The sequence below is a fragment of the Pocillopora damicornis genome, chromosome 5 (genome assembly GCF_964200805.1).
Source record: "Pocillopora damicornis chromosome 5, jaPocDami1.2, whole genome shotgun sequence".
NCBI lineage: Eukaryota > Metazoa > Cnidaria > Anthozoa > Scleractinia > Pocilloporidae > Pocillopora > Pocillopora damicornis.
Genome location: NC_142674.1, coordinates 18,341,463 through 18,364,871, shown reverse-complemented (window position 1 = coordinate 18,364,871; position 23,409 = coordinate 18,341,463). Strand labels below are relative to the sequence as shown.

At 38.1% G+C, this 23,409-nt stretch overlaps 2 protein-coding genes and 1 pseudogene across 7 annotated transcripts; all 3 read right to left on the bottom strand.

Annotated features, from left to right (window-relative positions):
- Positions 1 to 2,791: 2,791 nt before the first annotated feature.
- Positions 2,792 to 5,276, bottom strand: LOC149045772 (uncharacterized; annotated as a pseudogene). The gene is made up of 2 exons (XR_016186513.1): positions 4,617 to 5,276; positions 2,792 to 3,774 (listed from the first exon to the last, which is right to left on the bottom strand). The product of XR_016186513.1 is annotated as an uncharacterized LOC149045772 (transcript).
- A 2,731-nt stretch (positions 5,277 to 8,007) lies between these two features.
- On the bottom strand, positions 8,008 to 13,661 carry LOC149045771 (uncharacterized). 5 transcript variants are annotated; one of them, XM_089207145.1, is made up of 2 exons: positions 13,538 to 13,658; positions 8,008 to 8,650 (listed from the first exon to the last, which is right to left on the bottom strand). In XM_089207145.1, exon 2 carries the CDS (start codon positions 8,580 to 8,582, stop codon positions 8,154 to 8,156), a length of 429 nt encoding a protein of 142 aa, XP_089063271.1. In that variant the 5' UTR covers positions 8,583 to 8,650; positions 13,538 to 13,658; the 3' UTR covers positions 8,008 to 8,153. The 5 variants fall into 5 exon arrangements, 2 of the variants coding, with proteins under 2 accessions (XP_089063271.1, XP_089063272.1); XM_089207146.1 differs by lacking the exon at positions 13,538 to 13,658 and adding an exon at positions 12,647 to 12,739; XR_016186823.1 differs by lacking the exon at positions 8,008 to 8,650 and adding an exon at positions 9,820 to 9,957 and having other exon boundaries at positions 13,538 to 13,651.
- Positions 13,662 to 16,981: 3,320 nt separating this feature from the next.
- On the bottom strand, positions 16,982 to 23,409 carry LOC113668235 (uncharacterized). Its single transcript, XM_027184114.2, has 4 exons — positions 23,236 to 23,409; positions 23,032 to 23,153; positions 19,344 to 20,112; positions 16,982 to 18,497 (listed from the first exon to the last, which is right to left on the bottom strand). Exons 3-4 carry the CDS (start codon positions 20,095 to 20,097, stop codon positions 17,557 to 17,559), a joined length of 1,695 nt encoding a protein of 564 aa, XP_027039915.2. The 5' UTR covers positions 20,098 to 20,112; positions 23,032 to 23,153; positions 23,236 to 23,409; the 3' UTR covers positions 16,982 to 17,556.

Below are 23,409 nucleotides of genomic sequence, written 5' to 3'. Positions count from 1 at the left end.
AAGCGATTGAGGAGTGGTTGACTTATTTATTGTAGACTAAGATGGTCAATGTACGTGCAGGCCGTTAGTTCGCTCTTACTTAAAAGATTGATTTTCTTCAGAAATTTTTTATTTCTAATTTTCGTTTTTTTTACGCGACTGACCATTCCAATTTCACGTGAGGAAAGGCGATAGGAAACGAAGAATTTAAAAGGGTGATCTTAAATTTAAAAAAAAAATGGATAGTCAGAATATGAAAAAACTGAAACAAGTCGATTGTTTCATTGAACCGAACAGGTGCTGACTGTCAGTAATTTATTTGAAACGCGATAATATCTGGTAGGTGTAAAACCCAAATTTACAGGATCTTTAGAAAGTGCTATCATTTTATTTGAACTCGGTTGACTGGCTTGCCTAGCACCCATACCCTTTATTATCTCGATCAAATGCCGCAACCTAGACAACGCCAGCCTCGTACTGGCGCTTCGTACAAATGAGCGAAACTGCCGTTTTAGTATTAAATGCCGGGGACCTCGGTGTTTGATCGGGGTCCCGACCTTCGTTTTTGCTCGAGCTAAAAAGTAATTATATTTTCATGGAAAGCTCTACTCTGACTAACTTCCGTAAAAACTTGTGAATTTTATCTATGAAAATGTTCAAGGAATAACAAAAAATCTTCAGAGAAAACCAGGCGATAGTTAGTTGTAGCGAGACGTAGAGAAAAACTCCTCCCTGGATCTCGTAGGATGGGTAAAAAGGAAAGCGAACTATCTTGATAAACAATGGACCCCATCAAACGGTTGAACCACGAGGTCATACTGATGCTTAAAAAAGGCAAAATATAATATTAATCGCATGAACATCTTTAGTATTGCTTGTCCCGATATGTAGAGTCACCGTCAATTGGAGCTGCCTTTACTTTCCGTCTTTCGAATCATATGGAGGTCATATCCTTCGGCATGTTCTCGAGTGGCCTCCGAGCGAGTTCTATTATTTATCAGTAGTCTCGTCAAATCACGAACCTTCCTTCGACTGCAGAAGCAAAACTGATTACCCATGCGCACTAAGCGCATGAATTGTAAAATGCCTTCCGTTTCTTCGAATTTTTGGTGGATAAGGTTAGCATGGTGTTGATTGTCGACTTCGGTGTGGTGGGGGGTAGGGAATTGTTTGAAATATTCTATGGCCACAAAAAATGTTCTTACGTGTTGAGGAAATGCATGAAAATATTTAAAAAAGTGATATAATCTTAAAATGCGTATACCTATGGAGTATAAATTTATTTCACATGAAAAAACTACAGTTCGTATATTAGAAATCCATCATCAATCCCATGTTCGAGCCCCTTTTAAAATATGAGCATGGCAGCCCCCGAAACATCGTTTCTTGACGATAACGCGGAGTCAAAGGTACGTTGTTGACATTAAAAATAAAATTTTTAAGAAATTCTTTTACACACAAATACATTGAAAATGAGCGGGGATCGATTCCAAGGTCAGGCGAACTGATCTCAAACAAGCCCGTCAGCTCCTGGTGATCTTTGAGAACCTTGAGGCAACTTTGAGAATTATCGTGAGCGAAACTGAGATTACCCTGAGCAAAACTGAGCCTTCGTTAATAAGCAAATCTGTGCATTTCTAAGAATTCTATTTATGTCAACTGCGCTTGCAACGAAGTGAAAATGGGGAATAGTTTATACCGATACAGGCAAGTCGTTGGCAAGCATCTTGTTAGGAAAAGGATTCCTGGTAAAAAGATATCCAATATATCCCTGTTGTGAGAAGTCGCAGTCGGTTACTATGTAAACAGATCAGAGGGAGGACAAGGTTACTTTATCACCAAGTACCGGGTTAGTACTTAAGCTTTTTCATTACTTTTATCGTAACGGTAGGGAAGGGGGGGGGTAGGGGTGGGGAGGGGAGGGAGGCCTTTTGTGCTCGATCAAGAAATTTGCGGACTTCATTTTGTGTTATCTGTCAGGGACAATTTATGAGGAGCCATTTTTGCCAAAAATATCAATCACTACAGAAAAAACTCAATCGTTAGTGCTAATTTATTAATCGCTAGTGATAAAACTCGATCGTTAGTGCTGAAATATCAATTGAGTTTTATCACTAGCGATTGAGTTTTATCACTAGCGATTGATACTTAAGCCTCAGCGAATGTGTTGCAGTCGAGCTGAATCGACAAGACAATCAAACTTATAATCCCGAAAAGAAAATAACTGACGAACTGAAATAAAATGAAATAACAAACTGAAAACTGAAACACAGAAAGAAACATTTTCAAAAAAGTCTAATAATCATAGTAACATTTAGGTAGTGCCCACTAGATAATGACGTTTGTCAATTTCAGTAATCGACACGATAGTTTATTGCGATGGAACTGTTGTAAGACAATCAGGCCTTCTTAGAAACGGACTGAAGACTTTCCCCTATGATAGACTGATACAGTTAAGCAGGACCATATGGTGGGTTTTGGCCGACGAAATATTTCACTAAAGAAAACTCCTTCAAGAATTTAATTGATGAACTACTCTGATGACAGAAGTGATTTTAAGTCAGCTTACTTAGATAAAAATTGATATCATAAACCAACACCCGGCATTGTAATGCATAATAACATAGAATGATAGCTTAATAGCGAAGATATTTGTAAATGCAATGTTGAACTTGTAATTATCAGTCGTTTCACGGTAGCCTGGGCAAGTACGCCTCAGAAAACCCCTTGCGCGACTTTGTTAACAAATCCTACCTACGCTACAGTTTAAAAGCACTCGAAATATACAACAACCGAGGAGTGTTCGTAAGTAAGCACTCTAGTATAAATGTTTTCGGTTAAGGTTGGTAACTTGTTAGGCTCTTGTTTTACAATCAAAGAGCCATCTCTTAGGAGCCTGCCAGCACTTATAAAAGAAACGTATGGGTCGACAATCTCTTATCTTTTTCCACCATCCTGCGCACTGAATCTTGTACTTAATCTCGCCTAGGACATCCAGCCAGAAGTCGAACCAGATTAGCCGCAAGAAGAGGATGAGAAGTAAATGTATTGGAGAGAATGTCCCGGACATCTGGTGCCGCAAGTGCCGTAACGCCTTCTCTTGGTATTCTGGCTGATTTAGTCAAAGACAGCTGCCATCTTAGGGAGCAAAAATCGCCGTCATAACTCCACGGGGATTTGTTTTGGGCATCTTCCAATAATCAGGAAATATTCCGCATAACCTAGCGATGTCATCTCCGTAAGTGAAGGCTTCTACCAAGGTAGATGGTCTACGGGAGGAATCTTTGAAGTAGTCGTCCCAAAATAACTTGTCTTTCACAGCTATTCTCTGCCTTTCATCTCGGGAAGGAAGCTCACACAGTCCTGAGAAAACTTTCGCGGTAAAAAAAGATTGAACCTCGGCCATCGTGATTAATGATCCGATCACCGGCCGAACATATCCGATGAAAGCCAATGTCGGGTCCTCGACGTTAAACAGATACTTGTAGTTGTGGGTAAGAGGAACCGTTTTTATTTCCGCGGGGAGCATTGGAAATTCTGCCTTGAAACCGGTGCACTGAATGATGATATCAACCTCCTCTTCTGTGCCATCACAGAAATGTACTTTGGTACCTTTCGCGCTCTCAATTGCGCCTTTTGGAACACAGTGGTGATAATCAACCCTATCAAGCACGTGACCATTTTTGTTGATAAAAGAATGGAAAAATTTGGCGTCATTTTTCCACTCGGATATACCATGACCTTGATAGGCGAGTAGTGAACCGTTCGTCGTCCACTTACATACCCATGCTAGCCCTGCAAGGGAAAGGAGGACCAACATCATTGTGAGGCAAAAATATGACAAATGGTAATATTTAAATTAGGGAATAAGTTAGCACCCAGTGCGACCAACCAACACTTTGTATCTTGAAGTCAACTATGTCCGTTCCCAAATCGATCAGAAATTTAGTCCATCGTGAGTAGAGACAAATACCAGTCGTAATTAAGTTATAGACAGGTCAGTTGTTTACATAACTGTTGACCATCATCCCCTGGATCTATTTTACTTTGAATTTTGTATAAACCCTCTTTGTGTTTAAAAGAACAACAGCCGTTTAAAAACGGACTATATCCATTTTAATATACCTAGTCTATAGTGGATGATGGCTTCTTCTCTTTTTCGTTTGTTTTCTCGGAAGTGGTCCTTAAAAATACTCCATGATTTGTCAAGAAGTAATTATTTCTTTACTGATAAACAAAGTTACCCTGGAAACACTGCCTAGACTCTCTCAAAAACACCCTGAATTTTAGCTTAATGTGTCTATACCTGAAAAAACGAGTTCCCATGTTTTTTTTTATTGCTAAATTGCAATTGTTATTTTTAGAGGCTATGGTATTATCATGTAATGTTCTTGTGTCAGAAAAGTTATCAAACTCAAGCGAAGGATTGGCCGGTTCAAAAATAGCGAAAACGTTTAGAGCCACATCAATTAACATTGCTGATCAGCGCTGTCTTATCAGAATTCGAATTTTGCTTAATCATCAGTTTTTGGCACCCATGTCTCCTCTAGTCTAATTTGTGCCGAGGAACAATTATCTATAAACTCAAGAAAGAAAACCTAAACTCAACAAGATGGCATGTGAGTTACTGCGATTACCTGGTTTTCCCTTTGTGAAAGGAGCGACGAATTTCATCGTACGAGATGAAGCCTTGTCCAGGACTTGGGGCTGTCGGTTCGGCAGAATCTTCGCAAACTTACGGAAGAAATGCATCCCTCGAGGTATACTCCATACAAGGCGATATACATTTGCCTTTATGCTCACGGACAAATGATTTGAGCTCAGAGCTGTGGTAAATTTTGCCAGCGAGATCTTTAAGGAAAGTCTGCTCCAGAACTCAATTAGGCTTTTGAACACAGCCTGTGCAAATTATCAAGAATTTGCTGCTGAACAGGCTCCCGTTCTCGCTCTCAGTTCGCCATAGGTTGTCTCTCTTCTCTTCTAACTTCACCCTGTGGTTCAGTCGAATGTGAGGCCACAACTTAAACTTGTCGCAGTAGGATAACAAGTAGGTGAAGATGTCGGCGTGCTTGGGAAAGTATTCAATCTCCTCCGGCATTGGAAAATCCGAAATTTCTGACGCGGATGACGACGAAGTCGTTTTCGTTGTCCGCATGACTGTGACAATGTTAGGGTCCTCTGAGAAACACCACAGCAACAGTCAGTCCAAATTCTAGCATGTACTTACACGCCATTAACCCTGACCAACCAGCCCCAATGACGGTCACACCGTGAAAAATTGACTCAGATTAAGACATGATGATGATTTTGCTCTGCAAAAAAAAGAGACAATTTTTAAGCGATTACTTTGGTTTGAATGTTCAAACATCGGTTCGATTAAGTAATTAGATGTTAGAATTAGGTTTATGATTTCTCTGAGACACAAGTTGATTACGTCTGTATTCCGTGTTCACTTTTTAAAACTATTTTGCATTATGGAGTACTAACCGGAATAGCTATTAGGAAATTTTTAATCAGTTTATAAAGGTGACAGTTACTGCACCGTCAATCCTTGTCCATCGTTATCAGATCACATAAAGAGAACAGTTCTCTTGCATTTTTTCGTTTAGTCTAATTGGAATATAACTTTCCACAGGGTCTAATTACCGAATATCTGTTTTTCTTGTCTAATTCGCGATAGGAGAAAGTATTTCCCAATCAAAATTAATAAAGTAAAGTATTAATAAGTTAATAGTCATTAATAAAGTTAATAAAGTATGTATTAATAAAATTAATGATAAAAGTAAGTATTTTTCAAAGTTAAATGGACTATTTTCAGACAGTAAAAGAAAATACAATTAGTCTAGATGTAAAATGAGGTCATAAAGGAAATTAGTGATGACCAACTGAAACAGCTTTTACGTGAGATTTTTGTTAAGTGGCTTACGATAATGTATTATTTTATTATTATTAAATTATTCATTTTTCCAAACACAAAGATAACGAAGTACTGAAAGTGCTCCTGAGTATGATATACTTTTACCTTCGACAACTTTGATGTTTAACGTATGCCTCAGAGGGTTTTTATCTAGAAATTTTGGAGAAGTTTAGCTACAACTAGTGACATTTTGCTCCCACCATATTTTGAAAGGCAGTCCAGCGGAAACTCGTGGGAGCATGCTCAGATGTATCCAAAATGGTGGGTTGTAGTGTCAAGCGTTCACGGTACGTAACGATTATGCCCAATTAAATAGACTTTCTTCATCCGATATTGAATATAGACATTGCTTTGTTTTTCTACTTTCCATACGCAGCATTCAGCATACTTACTTGTCATGTTTGGAACGAATAATGTTACAAATATCTTTTTACTTCCCAACATAATTACATAAAAGTTATAAATTATTTTGCCGCCTCTTCCCTACCCATCGTGGGTCTATTTTTCTTTTTTTTTTAATTTGTTTTTTCGTATGGTTTTGTTTTGTTTTGTTTGTTTGTCTGTTTGTTTGTTTGTTTTTGCACCGATTGCAGGCCTGGTTGCTTTTTTCAAAATGGCGAACACATTTCCTTGGAACACTCACTGACTTTCGACATGCTTTTTTGCATACTTGCTTAATGTACTGACTATCATTTAAGACCGATCATGATCGATTATTGACGACTCTTACAAATTCAGTTGTATCTAAAGAAACATTGTGTGATATTTGGTTAACAATTAATCTTCGTGGGAAAAAAAATCGCTGCGCTTATCTTCATTGCCAGGCAACGCGAATGAAAAAGATTATTTTCCAGCCAGCAACTTTAATAGAATTAAAATCCCATGCAGGAAAAGTAAAGAGTCATGTTTTTTTTATAAGCAACTAACGATTTTCTTGCAATTACCAGCCAGCAGGACATTATAAAGGTTTAAGTCTATGAATGACTCTGTCGTAACTCGATCGTAGACGTTAATATTTAGTTGAGCGAATGTATTCAAGTCTGTGTGATCGCATTCGATCAGTCTTCGATGAAATTGAATTCTCAGATCATACAATTTGTGCTAATAAAAATATTGATTACCTCGTGTATTTGGCGTAAAATTGTTATGGTAACTGACAAATTGTGAGACCAACAAGAGCTACAGAAAACATCACAACGTTGTAAAGTATTTAGTTTACTTGATTTGATTTAAGCATTCGTTTATACTTAGTATTAAAACAGGATTTGAATTTGTTTAAGTGCAACGTGTCGCTTGCACGCCCAAATTGCGATGGAACTTAGGAATCGCTGAAGCTGAAGTAGGTTGGCTCTGAGTGCAGGTGTGCTTTGATGTTTTATTCATGGTTGTTGTATTTAGTTGTAGTCAATGTCGCCGCTGAATTTTAGCGATTAAGGTGTTGTGGACTTATCTGTTGTAGACTAATATGGTCAATGTACGAGTAAGCCGTTAGTTAGATATAGTCGGTGTTGTGTGCGTTATTCCGGGTGTGAATTGGTTTGGTTAAGGTGTGAGTTTATCCTGAAATCACAGTCGACGCTCTCGAGGTGCTTAGCTGCGAGTAATGATTACTTGAGAGTTTGTCCTGTTTACAGAAAAGTATCTAAGGCCACCTAGACGCTGAAAGATAAATGATCTCATTGTTTCCTTTATTGACAAAGGGGGTTATGCGCAATTATGCGTGTATGTTACAAACCATTGACACTACAAAGGATTCGTTTATTAATAGGATGATGGCACGAAACATCTTTCAATTCAGACTTTATAGCTCTTGCAAAAGGAAAAAAAAAGACCTAGTACAGCTATAGAACTGGAATGTGACTTTATTTGTAGATGCTCAATTTTCCACTTTCTCGCACTCCTTAAAAATTATGATAGGTGGAGGCTAAACACAAACTAGAATTTCTTTGTGTGCCATTTGGCACACATAGAATTAATAATGAATTTTTTTGGCAAGATTCTTCGCTTTCGTTTCACTTTTCAGTTATAACTTTTTGTTATGTTATTACTCCCGGCTACTCATGAGTTCTTTGCACAGAATTGTGTTTCGTTTCCGCGACTACATTACGAGGGAACACACACTGACTTTCGAAATCACATTTACTCAACATCCTTATTTGAAGTATTCAAAATTTCCGTGTTGATACAACTCAGTGAAAAACCAAACAGTTCTAACCTTTGCCACTTTGTCTTCAATCAAGGAATATCTAAGTATATTCTACGTACGTTCTTGCTCATATTTATTAGGCAGCTTTTTGGCCCCTTCAAACATTTCCAAAAGTTTACCAGGCGTACTATCATCTCCTTTTACTGCATGCTCAATAGCCGCTCTTAGTGACAGTTGTGATCCTCCCTTTACTGCTTTTCTCCTAGCCTCATGAATGTCTCGTTCGCTCATATAATCCGCTACCTCTCTCTGAACCTCCTCCGCATCTTCACCTCGAAATGCAGCGGTGGCTATCTCATAAGCTATGTGCACAGCGGTGTCAATTACTCCTGCTCTTTCCTCAGGGTCAAAGACATCCAAACATTTAAAAACAGTGTCTATGGAATATCTCACTTCATTCTTGATTGGAATTTGGCGGTCAAAGTGCTTCTCTAATTCCTCCCAGAATCCATCCTGTTCATGTTCAGCAATAGTGGCCATGAGGTTGCGAAGGTTTCTAGTGAGTGCGACTTTGAAACAATTGCACTTGTTAGAAATTGGGGTAACACCTGAAAGGCAAATATTTGACAAATGACGTACAGACTATTTATCAGGATTCTTATTTCCCCCACCTCCACCTTGCGGTTTGTCGCTCCTATAGGTGACTGTTGCGAAACTAATAATATACATGGAAAAATTACTCAGTTCTGATTGGTTAAGATAAATGCAGTTTTCAGGTAATTCAGTGCAGAAGAGGGTTAATTCAGTACAAAGAAAGTAACAAATCAGACATTCTGATTGGTCAATAATCAAAGAAAGTTGAAGCTCTGCAAGATTGAACATGGTAGAGCAAAATAACCTTGTTTTGAATACCTTTAACAACACCGCCATTGACTCATTTAACCTGCAGTTCCAGGAAGCGAAACATGCAATAAATATTTGCACATATTCTCATAAGCAACAATGAATTGAAAAATGCGTCTTAATATTTCGAGTTAGACTATGATCGCTCACTGAATTAAAGATTTGACGAGATGAGACTCTTGTCTAACTCTCAGCATTTTTTCCTATACTATTGACCCATTTTACCAAACGTGTCATAAAATCCGAATCTGTTATGTTTTGTAAAAAAATCCTAACACTTTCGATACACTCTTCGAAGACTTGGACTTTACCTGGATTTTTATTATACCAGCATAGCTTAGCTACAGAGTCTACATATACACCATATTTGTCCTTTTCAATTAAGATGGTAGTAATATTTCTCACGCATGTTAATTTGTCCTCATAACTCTCGGGCATCTCTCCTCTATCTGTGAGGCTTTTATGGATATCTAGCATTACACAATTAACACCAGTTAACAGTGCTATTTTGGCGCAAACAAACTCCTGAGCGTTTATGTCATAATGTGGCCCATTAAACGGCTTTTCCACTGTCATACAGTCAATTTTGCTCTTAATTTCATAAGGGATATCGCAGGACTGAAGGAAATCGTCGTTCGGGAGACCATGTTCGTTAATGATTCCTCTACTTTCTAGCTCTCCATAATTAGATTCCTTCGTGAAATGTTCTTCTTCGCCCCCCTAAGACATCGAATAAATTCTTAATTATGTCTTTGTAAAGCTTAGTGACTCCTTTGTTGATAACATGATGGCCTCTCCTAGGTATTACAAATGCGTTGTCTTTCCTCTTTAAAACATATTTTATATCATTTGGGGCGGGTTCTATAATTTTAAGATAATAGCGGTGTAAACTTTGGAGTGCTTGCATCAGATCCTCTTCGTACGACATTTGTGTGGCTCCTCTCTCGTCAGTCATCGTGTTATTTTGGCCTTCTCTTACTCTCTCCTCTCATCTAGGGCCACTTCTTTTTACCTAAGAACGGGATAGTGGTTATTTTGGTCCTTGTTTGGATCACAGAAAGTACAGCGGTTTCCACAATGGGTTTCCACAGGTATGAATTATGAAACGAAGGTGAAATTTAAATGCACTCAGTAAAGCTGCCAGAACTGAACAACTTGTCGAGTCGTGTTTAGTGTCAGATTAAGGGGCGAGTTTCTTTTCTTATCCGTACTTGCGCTATATTATGGCGTTTCTTGTGATTTTAGAAGAGACTGTTAGTGCATACGATAGGTGAAAAGTCGCACCGATGAGGAAAGATGCATTTTAGTGGATAGACAGGAAAGCTTGAAAAGGAATGTGGCTTAAAATATAACCTTTAAACGCGCTCGAGACTTTTTCACACCCGCAAAAAGGAGAGGAAACGCGATTGCAAACGGCTTTACAAAAACATCACCTCTAGCTGCGAAAAATTGGACCAAAGTACATATTGAAGCACTCAACTTTCATCCTCGACGCCGGGTATTTTAATTTCACCTAAGAGTTGAAGTAATGTTGAGTAGTTTAGTGCTAATTGATTGAGCTGATATAGTCTGTAGTTTTAGGTAGTTAACTGTATTATTTAATTCTGGAAAAGTTTGATGTAGTCATGTACTGTTAGTTTAAGTGATATACTTTCTCAGTGGAGTTAAGCGTAACTGGTGAGTCGAGTGTAATTTGTACGCCTTGGTCTGGCTAAATATCATTCTTTTATCAATAGGATGATCGCACGAAACATCTTGCAATTCAGAATTGATAGCTCTTGAAACAGAAAAGAATAGACCTAGTACAGTTAAAGAACTGGAATGGGGCTTATATTATAGATGCTAGAATTTCTTTGTAAAAAAGGTATTGCAGCTATTTAGCACATATAGAATTAATATTGAATTTTTAGCTGGAGTTTTCGCTTTCGTGTCACTTTTCAGTTTAGTTCCTTCGCCTTGTTATATCAATAACAGATAAGTGTACTGTGACTATCGAAGCGCAATATCTAAAATTTTTCGTCATGTTATAACTAACACTCATGAGTTTTTTGTGCAGAGTTGTGTTTCGTTTCGACGACTACGTTACAATGGAACACACACTGACTTTCGAAATCACATTTACTGAGACCTAGGTCTGACAAAATGTAACTCAAATGTAGTGTTTTCACTCTCACGTATGGTAGTCTCTTTGTGTCGCTGAGCGTTACAAATATGCTTATCTTTGATACAACACAAACTAGAATTTCTTTCTAGAAAGTATTGCAGCCATTTAGCACACACAGAATTGATATTGAATTTTTTAGCTACAGTCTTCGCTTTCGTGTTACTTTTCATTTCAGTTTCTTCTCCTTGTTATATCAATAACAGATGTGTGCTGGGACTATCGAAGCGCAATATCTAAAACTTTTCATTGTGTTATTACTCCCACTCATGAGTTCTTTGTGCAGATTTGTGTTTCATTTCCACGCCTACATTACGATGGAGCACACACTGACTTTTGAAATCACATTTACTAGAAGGACTGTGATATTTTATCGCATGTTATAAACACTGCTTTTTTGCATACATGCTAAATGTATTGACTATCATTTAAGACAGATCATGATCGATGCAAAATATATTGCATCTAAAGAAACGTTGTATGATATTTGGTTGACAATTAATCTTTATGGGAACAAAATTTGCTGTGCTCATCTCCACTGCCAGCCAACCTGAATGAAAAGGATTATTTTCCCAGCCAGCAACTTTAAAAAGAATTAAAATCCCACGCAGGACATATTAACAGTCATTTTTTAATTAGCAAATTTCGAATTGCTTTCAATTACCAGCTAGCAAGACAGTATGACGGTTTAAGTCTCAAAAAAGTATTACCTTTCTCTTGTAATTAGCCACAATAATTGAGTAAACTTATTATGAAGGTCTACTCTTTGTTAATCAGTTCCTTAACTGTTACCTGTATAGGATTTGGTTCATAAATGACTCTGTCGTAACTCGTAGACGTTAACATTTATTTGAGCAAGTGTATTCAAGTCTGTGTGTTCGCTTTCAATCAGTCTGATAACAATCAGAATTCTCAGAATTGTGGGATCGTGTTATTTTCACTGACAATAAAATTTGATTATCTAGTGGATTTCGCACAAAATTGTTTTGGTAACTGACAGATAGTGAGACTAATGAGAGCTACAGAAATCATCACAACGTTTTAAAGTGTTTAGTTTACCTGGTTTGATTTAAGCATTCGTTTAAATTTAGTATTAAGACGAGATTCTAACTTGTTTAAGCGCAATTTTTCGCTTGCACGCCCAAATTACGATGGAACTTAGGACTTGCTATCGCTGAAGCAAGTTGGCTCTGAGTGCGGTGTACTTTGATGTTTTATTCATGGTTGTTGTAATTAGTTGTACCTTAATGTCGTCGCTGTATTCTGGCGATTAGGGTGTGGTTGATTATTTGTTGTAGACTAAGATGGTCAATGTACGTGCAGGCCGTTATTTGGATGTAGTCGGTGTAGTTTTTGTAGTTCCGGGTGTGAATTTGTTTGGTTGGTGTGGTGTTGAAGAGTTTAGTGGAAGCTGATTATCTTGAAGCAGTTCTGCAGTTTGAAGTAGTTAGCCATAATTACCTAGGTCTGAAAAACTTTAGATCAAATGCATTGTTTTCACTCCTACTTGTATAATGCTAAGCGGTGCAAATATGCTCACCTTTTATGGGTGTGAGTTTATCCTGGAATCACAGTTACACTAATTCGACGCTCTCAAGGCGCTCAGCTGCGAGTGATGATTCCTAGAAACTTTGTTCTATTTACAGAAAAGTATTCAAGGCCGTGTAGACACTGAAAGATAAATGATCTCATTGTTTCCTTTATCAACCAAGGGGTTCATGTGCAGTTAGGGATGTATGTTACAAACCATTGACACCACAAAGGATTCATTTATCAATAGGATGATGGCACGAAACATCTTCAAATTCAGACTTTATAGCTCTTGCAAAAGGAAAAAAATAAACCTAGTATAGTTGAATTCTCCGGATCTTGGGATCATGCAATTTGCACTGATAATGAAATTTGATTATCTCGTGAATTTGGCATAAAATTTTTTTGGTAACTGACAATTTGTGGAACCAATGAGAGCTATAGAGAACACCACAACGTTGTAAAGTATTTAGTTTACTTGGTTTAATGTAAGCATTCGTTTATATTTAGTATTAGGACAAGATTCTAATTTGTTAAAGCGCGATGTTTCGCTTGCACGCCCAAATTGCGATGGAACGTAGGATGGCCCTGAGTGCCGGTGTACTTTATGTTTTATTCGTGGTTGCTGTAATTAGTTATAGTCAATGTCGTCGCTGAATTTAAACAGTTAAGATGTAGCTGACTTATCTATTGTAGAATAATATGGTCAGTGTACGTGCAGGCCGTTAGTTCGATATAGTCGGTGTAGTTTGTGTAATTATGGGTGTTAATTGGTTTGGTTGGTGTGGTTTGAAGTAGTTAGCCATAATTACCTAGGTCTAAAACCCTACCTCAAATGCACTGTTTTCACCGTCACGTATGATAGTCTCTTTGTAATGCTGAGCGATGCAAATATGCTTACCTTTGATGGGTGTGAGTTTATCCTGGAATAACAGTTATACTGACTCGACGCTCTCGAGGTGCTCAGCTGCGAGTGATGATTCCTTGAGAGTTTGTTCTGTTCATAGATTAGTATTCAAGGCCGTCGAGACGCTAAAAGACAAATTATTTCATTATCTCCTCTTTTGACAAAGAGGTTCAGAAGCAGTTATGCGTGTAAGTTTATGTTAAAAACCATTAACACCACAAAGGATTCTTTTATTAATAGGATGATGGCACGAGACATCTTAAGTACTAGAATGTGACTTCAATTATAGATGTTGTAAACACTGCTTTGTTGCATACTTGTTTAATGCACTGACTATCATGTAAGACCAATCAATGAATCTTGCAAAGTCTATTGTAACCTAAAAAACATTGTGTGATATTTGGTTGCCAACCAATATTCGAGAGAAAAAAATTATTGTTGCACTTATCTTCACTGCCAGCCAACCTGAATGAAAAGGATTGTTTTCCCAGCCTGCAACTTTAAATAGAATCAAAATCCTAGGCAGGAGTTTTTAAACAGTAATTGTTTTTTACTTAGCAACTTTCGAATTCCTTTCAATTAGCAGCCAGCATGACATTATAACGCTTGAAATTTCAGAAAAGTATTACCTTTCTCTTGTAATTGGGTAAACTTATTATGAAGGTCTACGCTATGTTAATAAGTTTCTTACCTGTTAACTGAATAGGATTTGGTTCATAAATGACTCTGTCGTAACTGGTAGACATTAAATTTTACTTGAACAAATGTATTCAAGTCTGAGCGATCGCATTCAATCAGTCTTCGATGAAATCGAATTCTCAGAATCATGAGATCATGTAACTTTCGCTGATAATAAAATTTGATTATCTCGTGTATTTGGCATAAAATTGTTTTGGTAACTGACAAATTGTGAGACCAATGAGAGCTACAGAGAACATCAAAACGGCGGTTTGTGAAGTATTTAGTCTATCGGTTTGATTTAAGTATTCGTTGAAATTAGTATCAAGATAAGATTTGAATATGTTTAAGTGCCATGTTTCGCTTGCACGCTCAAATTGCGATGGAACGTTGGAATTGCTGTAACTGAAGCAGGTTGGCTCTGAGTGCCGGTGTACTTTGATGTTTTATTAATGATTGTTGTATTTCATCTAGTCAATGTAGTCGCTGAATTTTAGCGATTGAGGTGTGGTTGACTTATTTATTGTACACTAAGATGGTCAATGTACGTGCAGGCCGTTAGTTCGCTCTTATTTAAAAGATTGATTTTCTTCAGAAATTTTTTATTTCTAATTTTCGTTTTTTTTGCGCGACTGACCATTCCAATTTCACGTGAGGAAAGGAGATAGGAAACGAAGCATTTAAAAGGGTGGCGTTGAATTTTTTTAAAAAATGGATAGTCAGAATATGAAAAAACTGACACAAGTCGATTGTTTCATTGAACCGAACAGGCGTTGACTGTCAGTAATTTACTTGAAACGCGATGATATCTGTTAGGTGTAAAACCCAAATTTACAAGATCTTTAGACATTGCTATCATTTTATTTGAACTCGGTTGACTAGCTTGCCTAGCACCCATATCCCTTATTATCTCGATCAAATGCCGCAACCTAAACAACGCCAGCCTCGTACTGACGCTTTGTACAAATGAGCGAAACTGCCGTTTTAGTATTAACTGCCGGGGACCTCGGTGTTTGATCGGGGTCCCGACCTTCGTTTTTGTTCGAGCTAAAAAGTAATTATATTTTCATAGAAAGCTCTACTCTGACTAACTTCCGTAAAAACTTGTGAATTTTATCTATGAAATTGTTCAAGGAAAATAACAAATAACCTTCAGAGAAAACCAGGCGATAGTTAGTTGTAGCGGGACGTAGAGAAAAACTCCTCCCTGGATCTCGTAGGATGGGTAAAAAGGAAAGCGAACTATCTTGATAAACAATGGACCCCCATCAAACGGTTGAACCACCAGGTCATACTGATGCTTGAAAAAGGCAAAATATAAAATAAATCGCATGAACATCTTTAGTATTGTTTGTCCCGATATGCAGAGTCACCGTCAATTGGAGCTGCCATTTACTTTCCGTCTCTCGAATCATATGGAGGTCATATCCTTCGGCATGTTCTCGAGTGGCCTCCGAGCGAGTTCTATTATTTATTAGTTGTCTCGTCTAATCACGAACCTTTCTTCGACTGCAGAAGCAAAACTGATTACCCATGCGCACTAAGCGCATGAATTGTAAAATGCCTTCCGTTTCTTCGAATTTTTGGTGGATAATGTTAGCATGGTGTTGATTGTCGACTTCGGTGGAGTGGGGGGTTGGGAATTATTTGAAATATTCTATGGCCACAAAAAATGTTCTTACGTGTTGAGGAAATGCATGGAAAGATTTAAAATAGTGATATAATCTCAAAATGCGTATACCTATGGAGTATAAATTTATTTCACATGAAAAAACTACAGTTGTGTATTAGAAATCCATCATCAATCCCATGTTCGAGCCCCTTTTAAAATATGAGCATGGCAGCCCCCGAAGCATCGTTTCTTGACTTCAGCTGGTGCGCTGGTCCTCTGTCGATAACGCGGAGTCAAAGGTACGTTGTTGACATTAAAAATAAAATTTTTAAGAAATTGGTTTACACACAAATACATTGAAAATGAGCGGGGATCGATGCCAAGGTCAGGCGAACTGATCTCAGACAAGCCCGTCAGCTCCTGGTGATCTTTGAGAACCTTGAGGCAACTTTGAGAATTATCGTGAGCGAAACTGAGATTACCCTGAGGAAAACTGAGCCTTCGTTAATAAGCAAATCTGTGCATTTCTAAGAATTCTATTTATGTCAACTGCACTTGCAACGAAGTGAAAATGGGGAATAGTTTACACCAATACAGGCAAGTCGTTGGCAAGCATCTTGTTAGGAAAAGGATTCCTTGTAAAAAAAGATATCCAATATAAACTCTGTTGTGAGAAGTCGCAGTCGGTTAATAAGCAAACAGATAAGAGGAAGGACAACGTTACTTTATCACCAAGTACTGGGTCAGTACGTAAGCTCTTCATTACTTGTATCATAATGGTAGGCAAGGAGGGGGTGGGGGTGGGGAGGGGAGGAGGCCTTTTGTGCTCGATCAAGAAATTTACGGACTTCATTTTGTGTTCTCTTTCATGGACAATTTGTGAGGAGCCATTTTTGCCAAAAATATCAATCGCTACAGAAAAAACTCAATCGTTAGTGCTAAGTTATTAATCGCTAGTGATAAAACTCGATCGTTAGTGCTAAAATATCAATTGAGTTTTATCACTAGCGATTGATACTTAAGCCTTAGCGAATGTGTTGCAGTCGAGCTGAATCGACAAGACAATCAAACTTATAATCCCGAAAAGAAAATAACTGACAAACTGAAATAAAACGAAATACCAAACTGAGAACTGAAACACAGAAAGAAACATTTTCAAAAAGTTTAATAATCATAGTAACATTTAGGTAGTGCCCACTAGATAATGACGTTTGTCAATTTCAGTAATCGACATGAAAGTTTTTTGCGATGGAACTGTTGTAAGACAATCAGGCCTTCTTAGAAGCGGACTGAAGACTTTCCCCTATGACAGACTGATACAGTTAAGCAGCACCATATGGTGGGTTTTGGCCCACGAAACATTTCACTAAAGAAAACCCTTTCAAGAATATAATTGATGAACTACTCTGATGACAGAAGTGATTTTAAGTCAGCTTACATGGATAAAAATTGATATCATAAACCAACACCCGGTATTGTAATGTATAATAACATAGAATGATAGCTTAATAGCGAGGATATTTGTAAATGCAATATTAAACTTGTAATTATCAGTCGTTTCACGGTAGCCTGGGCAAGTACGCCTCAGAAAACCCCTTGCGCGACCCTCTTAACAAATCCTACCTACGCTGCAGTTTAAAAGCACTCGAAATATACAACAACCGAGGAGTGTTCGTAAGTAAGCACTCTAGTATAAATGTTTTCGGTTAAGGTTGGTAAATTGTTAGGCTCTTGTTTTACAATCAAAGAGCCATCTCTTAGGAGCCTGCCAGCACCAATCTAAGAAACGTATGGGTCGACAATCTCGTATTTTTTTCCACCATCCTGCGCACTGAATCTTGTACTTAATCTCGCCTAGGACATCCAGCCAGAAGTCGAACCAGATTAGCCGCAAGAAGAGGATGAGAAGTAAATGTATTGGAGAGAATGTCCCGGACATCTGGTGCCGCAAGTGCCGTAGCGCCTTCTCTTGGTATTCTGGCTGATTTAGTCGAAGACAGCTGCCATCGTAGGGAGCAAAAATCGCCGTCATAACTCCACTGGGATTTGTTTTGAGCATCTTCCAATAATCAGGAAATATTCCGCATAACCTAGCGATGTCATCTCCGTAAGTGAAGGCTTCCACCAAGGTAGAAAGTCTACGGGAGGAATCTTTGAAGTAGTCGTCCCAAAATAACTTGTCTTTCACAGCTATTCTCTGCCTTTCATCTCGGGAAGGAAGCTCACACAGTCCTGAGAAAACTTTCGCGGTAAAAAAAGATTGAACCTCGGCCATCGTGATTAATGATCCGATCACCGGCCGAACATATCCGATGAAAGCCAATGTCGGGTCCTCGACGTTAAACAGATACTTGTAGTTGTGGGTAAGAGGAACCGTTTTTATTTCCGCGGGGAGCATTGGAAATTCTGCCTTGAAACCGGTGCACTGAATGATGATATCAACCTCCTCTTCTGTGCCATCACAGAAATGTACTTTGGTACCTTTCACGCTCTCAATTGCGCCTTTTGGAACACAGTGGTGATAATCAACCCTATCAAGCACGTGACCATTTTTGTTGATGAAAGAATGGAAAAATTTGGCGTCATTTTTCCACTCGGATATACCATGACCTTGATAGGCGAGTAGTGAACCGTTCGTCGTCCACTTACATACCCATGCTAGCCCTGCAAGGGAAAGGAGGACCAACATTATTGTGAGGCAAAAATATGACAAATGGTAATATTTAAAATTAGGGAATAAGTTAGCACCCAGTGCGACCAACCAACACTTTGTATCTTGAAGTCAACTATGTCCGTTCCCAAATCGATCCGAAATTTACTCCATCGTGAGTAGAGACAAATACCAGTCGTAATTAAGTTATAGACAGGTCAGTTGTTTACATAACTGTTGACCATCATCCCCTGGATCTATTTTACTTTGAATTTTGTATAAACCCTCTTTGTGTTTAAAAGAACAACAGCCGTTTAAAAACGGACTATATCCATTTTAATATACCTAGTCTATAGTGGATGATGGCTTCTTCCCTTTTTCGTTTGTTTTCTCGGAAGGGGTCCTTAAAAGTACTTAATAATTTGTCAAGAAGTAATTATTTTTTTACTGATAAATAAAGTTACCCTGGAAGCACTGCCTAGACTCTCTCAAAAACACCCTGAATTTTAGCTTAATGTGTCTATACCTGAAATTTCCCATGTTTTGCTTTTTTTTTTAATTGCTAACTTGCAATTGTTATTTTTAGAGGCTATGGTATTATTATGTAATGTTCTTGTGTCAGAAAAGTTATCAAAACTCAAGCGAAGGATTGGCCGGTTCAAAAATTACGAACACGTTTAGAGCCACATTAATTAACACTGCTGATCAGTGCTGTCTTATCAGTATTCGAATTTTGCTTAATCATCAGTTTTTGGCACCCATGTCTCCTCCAGTCTGATTTGTGCCGAGGAACAATTATCTGTAAACTCAAGAAAGAAAACTTAAACTCAGTAACATGACATAATAGTTACTGGGATTACCTGGTTTTCCCTTTGTGAAAGGAGCGACGAATTTCATTGCACGAGATGAAGCCTTGTCCAGGACTTGAGGCTGTCGGTTCGGCAGAATCTTCGCAAACTTACGGAAGAAATGCATCCCTCGAGGTATACTCCATATAAGGCGATCAACATTGTCACACCATTCTTCAACCACGTCACTGGCAGTCTCGCCTCCACCAATCAGCATCACTCGTTTGCCTTTATGCTCAGGGACAAATGACTTGAGCTCAGAGCTGTGGTAAATTTTGCCAGCGAAATCTTTAAGGAGAGTCTGCTCCAGAACTCGATTAGGCTTCTGTACACAGCCTGTGCAAATTATCAAGAATTTGCTAGTGAACAGGCTTCCGTTCTCGCACTCAATTCGCCATATATTTTCTCTCTTCTCTACTGACTTCACCCCGTGGTTCAGTCGAATGTGAGGCCACAACTTAAACTCGTCGCAGTAGGATTTCAAGTAGGTGAAGATGTCGGCGTGCTTAGGAAAGTATCCAATCTCCTCCGGCATTGGAAAATCCGACATTTCTGTCACGGATGACGACGAAGTTGTTTTCGTTGTCCGCATGACTGTGACAATGTTAGGGTCCTCTGAGTAACACCACAGCCCACCAACCTCTGAACGTTTCTCTAAGGTGGCAACAGTCAGTCCAAACTCTAGCATGTACTTACACGCCATTAACCCAGACCAACCAGCCCCAATGACGGTCACATCGTGAAAAATTGACTCAGGTTCAGACATGATGATGATTTTGCACTGCAAAGAAAAGAGACAATTTTTAAGCGATTACCTTGGTTTGAATGTACAAACGTCGGTTTTATTAAGCAATTAGATGCTAGAAGTAAGTTTAGGATTTCTCTAACACTCAAGTTGATTATGTCTGTATTCCGTGTACACTTTTAAAAACTACCCTGCGGTATGGAATACTAACCGGAATAGATATTAGGAAACTTTGTTCGTCGGTTTATAAAGGAGACAGTTACTGCGCCGTCGATTCTTGTCCATCGTCATCAGATCACATAAAGAGAACGGTTGTCTTGCGTTATTTCATTTGTCTAATTGGAATATAACTTTCCAGAAGGTCTGATTACCGAATATCTCTTTTTCTTGTCTAATTCGCGATTGGAGAAAGTATTTCTCAATCAAAATTAATAAAGTAATTAATAAAGTTAATAAAGTAAGTATTTTTCAAAGTTAAATGGACTATTTTCACACAGTAAAAGAAAATAACAATTAGTCTAGATGTAAAGTGAGGTCACAAAGGAAATTGGTGATGACCAACTGAAAGAGCTTTTACGTGACATTTTTGCTGCGTGGGTTACGATAATGTATTATTTTATTCATTTCCAAACACAAAGATACCGAAGTACTTAAAATGCTCCTGAGTATATACTTTTACCTTCGACAACTTTGATGTTTAACATTTGTCTCAGAGGGTTTCATCCAGAAATATCGCAGAAATTTAGCTACAACTAATGACATTTTGCTCCCGCGATATTTTAAGAGGCAGTCCAGCGGAAACTCGTAGTAGCATGCTCAGAGGTATCCAAAATTGCGGGCTGCAGTGTCAAGCGTTCACGGTACGTAAGGATTATGCCTAATTACATAGATTTTCTTCAGCCGCTATTGAATATAGACATTGCTTTGTTTGTCTATTCTCCATATGCAACATTCAGTATACGTACTTGTCATGTTTGGAACGAATCGTCGTTACAAATACGTTTTTACCTCCCAACAAACTACATAAAAGCAGGAGCCCATTACCCGGAGCCTCCATACCAACTGTACCCTTGAGTCAACCCTGTCCCGTATCTTTTTATTTTTAGAAGTGATATATTTGGGGGTTCTTTAATTTCCCGCGAAAACACGCTGGCGTTCGCGCAACACCCTGGCATGAATGGTAAATTTTCCGCGCTTTTCGCTATTATTGAAATACTTTCGTGCAGCCTGCATGTGACATAAACAATAGAGGACTACAGCTCTCTTATGATTGGCTATTATGTAAACACCCGCGAAAAATCCCGTGGGAGGTGCTTCTAAAAATAAAAAGAAGCGGGAGAGGGTTGACTCAAAGGGTAAGTATGGAAGATGGGAGCTTCGGGTAATGGGCTCCTGATAAAAGTTATAAATTATTTTACCGCCTCTTCTCTATCCATCCTGGTCTATTTTTTTTTTTGGTTTTTTGTTTTTTGTTTTGTTTTGTCTTCTTTGTAGACAATGTTGCAGCTATTTAACGCGTGTAGAATTAATGTCAAATTTTTAGCTACAGTCTTTGCTTTCATTTCACTTTTCAGTTCAGTTCCTTCGCCTTGTTATATCAATAACAGATAAGTGGAAAGTGACGATCGTATCGCAATATCTGAAATTTTTCGTCGTGTTATTACAGTCACTCATGAGTTCTTTGTGCAGAGTTGTGTTTCGTTTCCACGACTACATTACATTTACATTTACTTGAAGTACTGAGGTATTTTATCGCATGTTGTAAACACTGTTTTGTTGCATACTTGCTTAATGTACTGACTATCATTTAGGACCGATCCTAATCGATTATTAATGATTCTTGCAAAGTATATTTTATCTAAAGAAATATTGTGTGATATTTGGTTAACAATTAATCTTCGTGGGAACAAAAAGAACGCTGGGCTTTTCTTTACTGCCAGCCAACCTGAACGAAAAGGATTATTTTCCCAGCCAGCAACTTTAAATAGAATCAAAATCCCACGCAGGAAAATGAAAGAGTCATTTTTTTATCTTCTTTTAGCAAATTTTGAATTGACATCAATTACCAGCCAGCAAGACATTATAATGGTTTAACTCTCAGGAAAGGATTACCTTTCTCCTGTAATTAGCCACACAAATTGGGTAAACTTATTATGAAGGTCTACGCTATGTTAATTAGTTTCTTAACTGTTAACTGAATAGGATTTGGTTCATATATGATTCCTTCGTAACTGGTAAACGTTAGCATTTACTTGAGCAAATGTATTCAAGTCTGTGCGATTGCATTCTAACAGTCTTCGATGAAATTGAATTCTCAAGATAATGGCATCATGTAACTTGCGCTGATAATAATATTTGATTATCTCGTGGATTTGGCATAAAATTGTTTCGGTAACTGACAAATTGTGAGACCCATCAGAGCTACAGACAACATCACAACGTTGTTAAGTATTTAGTTTACTTGGTTTGATGTAAGCATTCGTTTATATTTAGTATTAATACAAGATCTGAATTTGTTTAAGTGCAAGGTTTCGCTTGCACGCCCAAATTGCGATGGAATTGGAATTGTTGTAGCTGAAGGATATGTACTTTGCTGTTTTATTTATGGTTTTTGTAGCTAGGTTTTGTTGTATGTAGTTGTAACCAATGTTGTCTCTAAATTTAAACACTTATGGTGTGGTTGACTTATTTATTGTAGACTAATATAATCAGTGTACGTGTAGGTCGTTGGTTCGATATAGTCGGTGTAGTGTGTGTGATTACGGGTGTAGATTGGTTTGGTTAAGGTGTAGTGTTGAGTAGTTTTGAGCAAATTGATTAACCTGGAGCAGTTCTGTAGTTTGAATTAGCTAGCTATAATAACCTAGGTCTGGAAAAACTCTAGCTTAAATACACTGTTTTCACTCTCACGTATGATAGTCTCTTTGAATCACTGTGCGACGCAAATATGCTTACCTTTGATGGGTGTGATTTTATCTTTGAATCACAGTTAGACTGAATCGACCCTCTCAGCCGCGAGTGATGATTCCTTGAGAGTTTGTTCTGTTCACAGAAAAGTAGTCAAGACCGTTTAGACGCTGAAAGATAAATGATTTCATTGTTTCCTTTATCAACAACGAGGTTCAGAAGCAGTTATGCGTGTAAGTTTATGCTACAAACCATTAATACCACAAAGGATTCTTTTATCAATAAAATAATGGCACGGGAGGTCTTGGAACTGGAATTTGACTTCAGTTATAGATGTTATAAACGCTGACGATGGAACGTAGGAACTGCTGTAGCTGAAGTAGGTTGGCTCTGAGTGCGAATGTACTTTGATGTTTTATACATGGT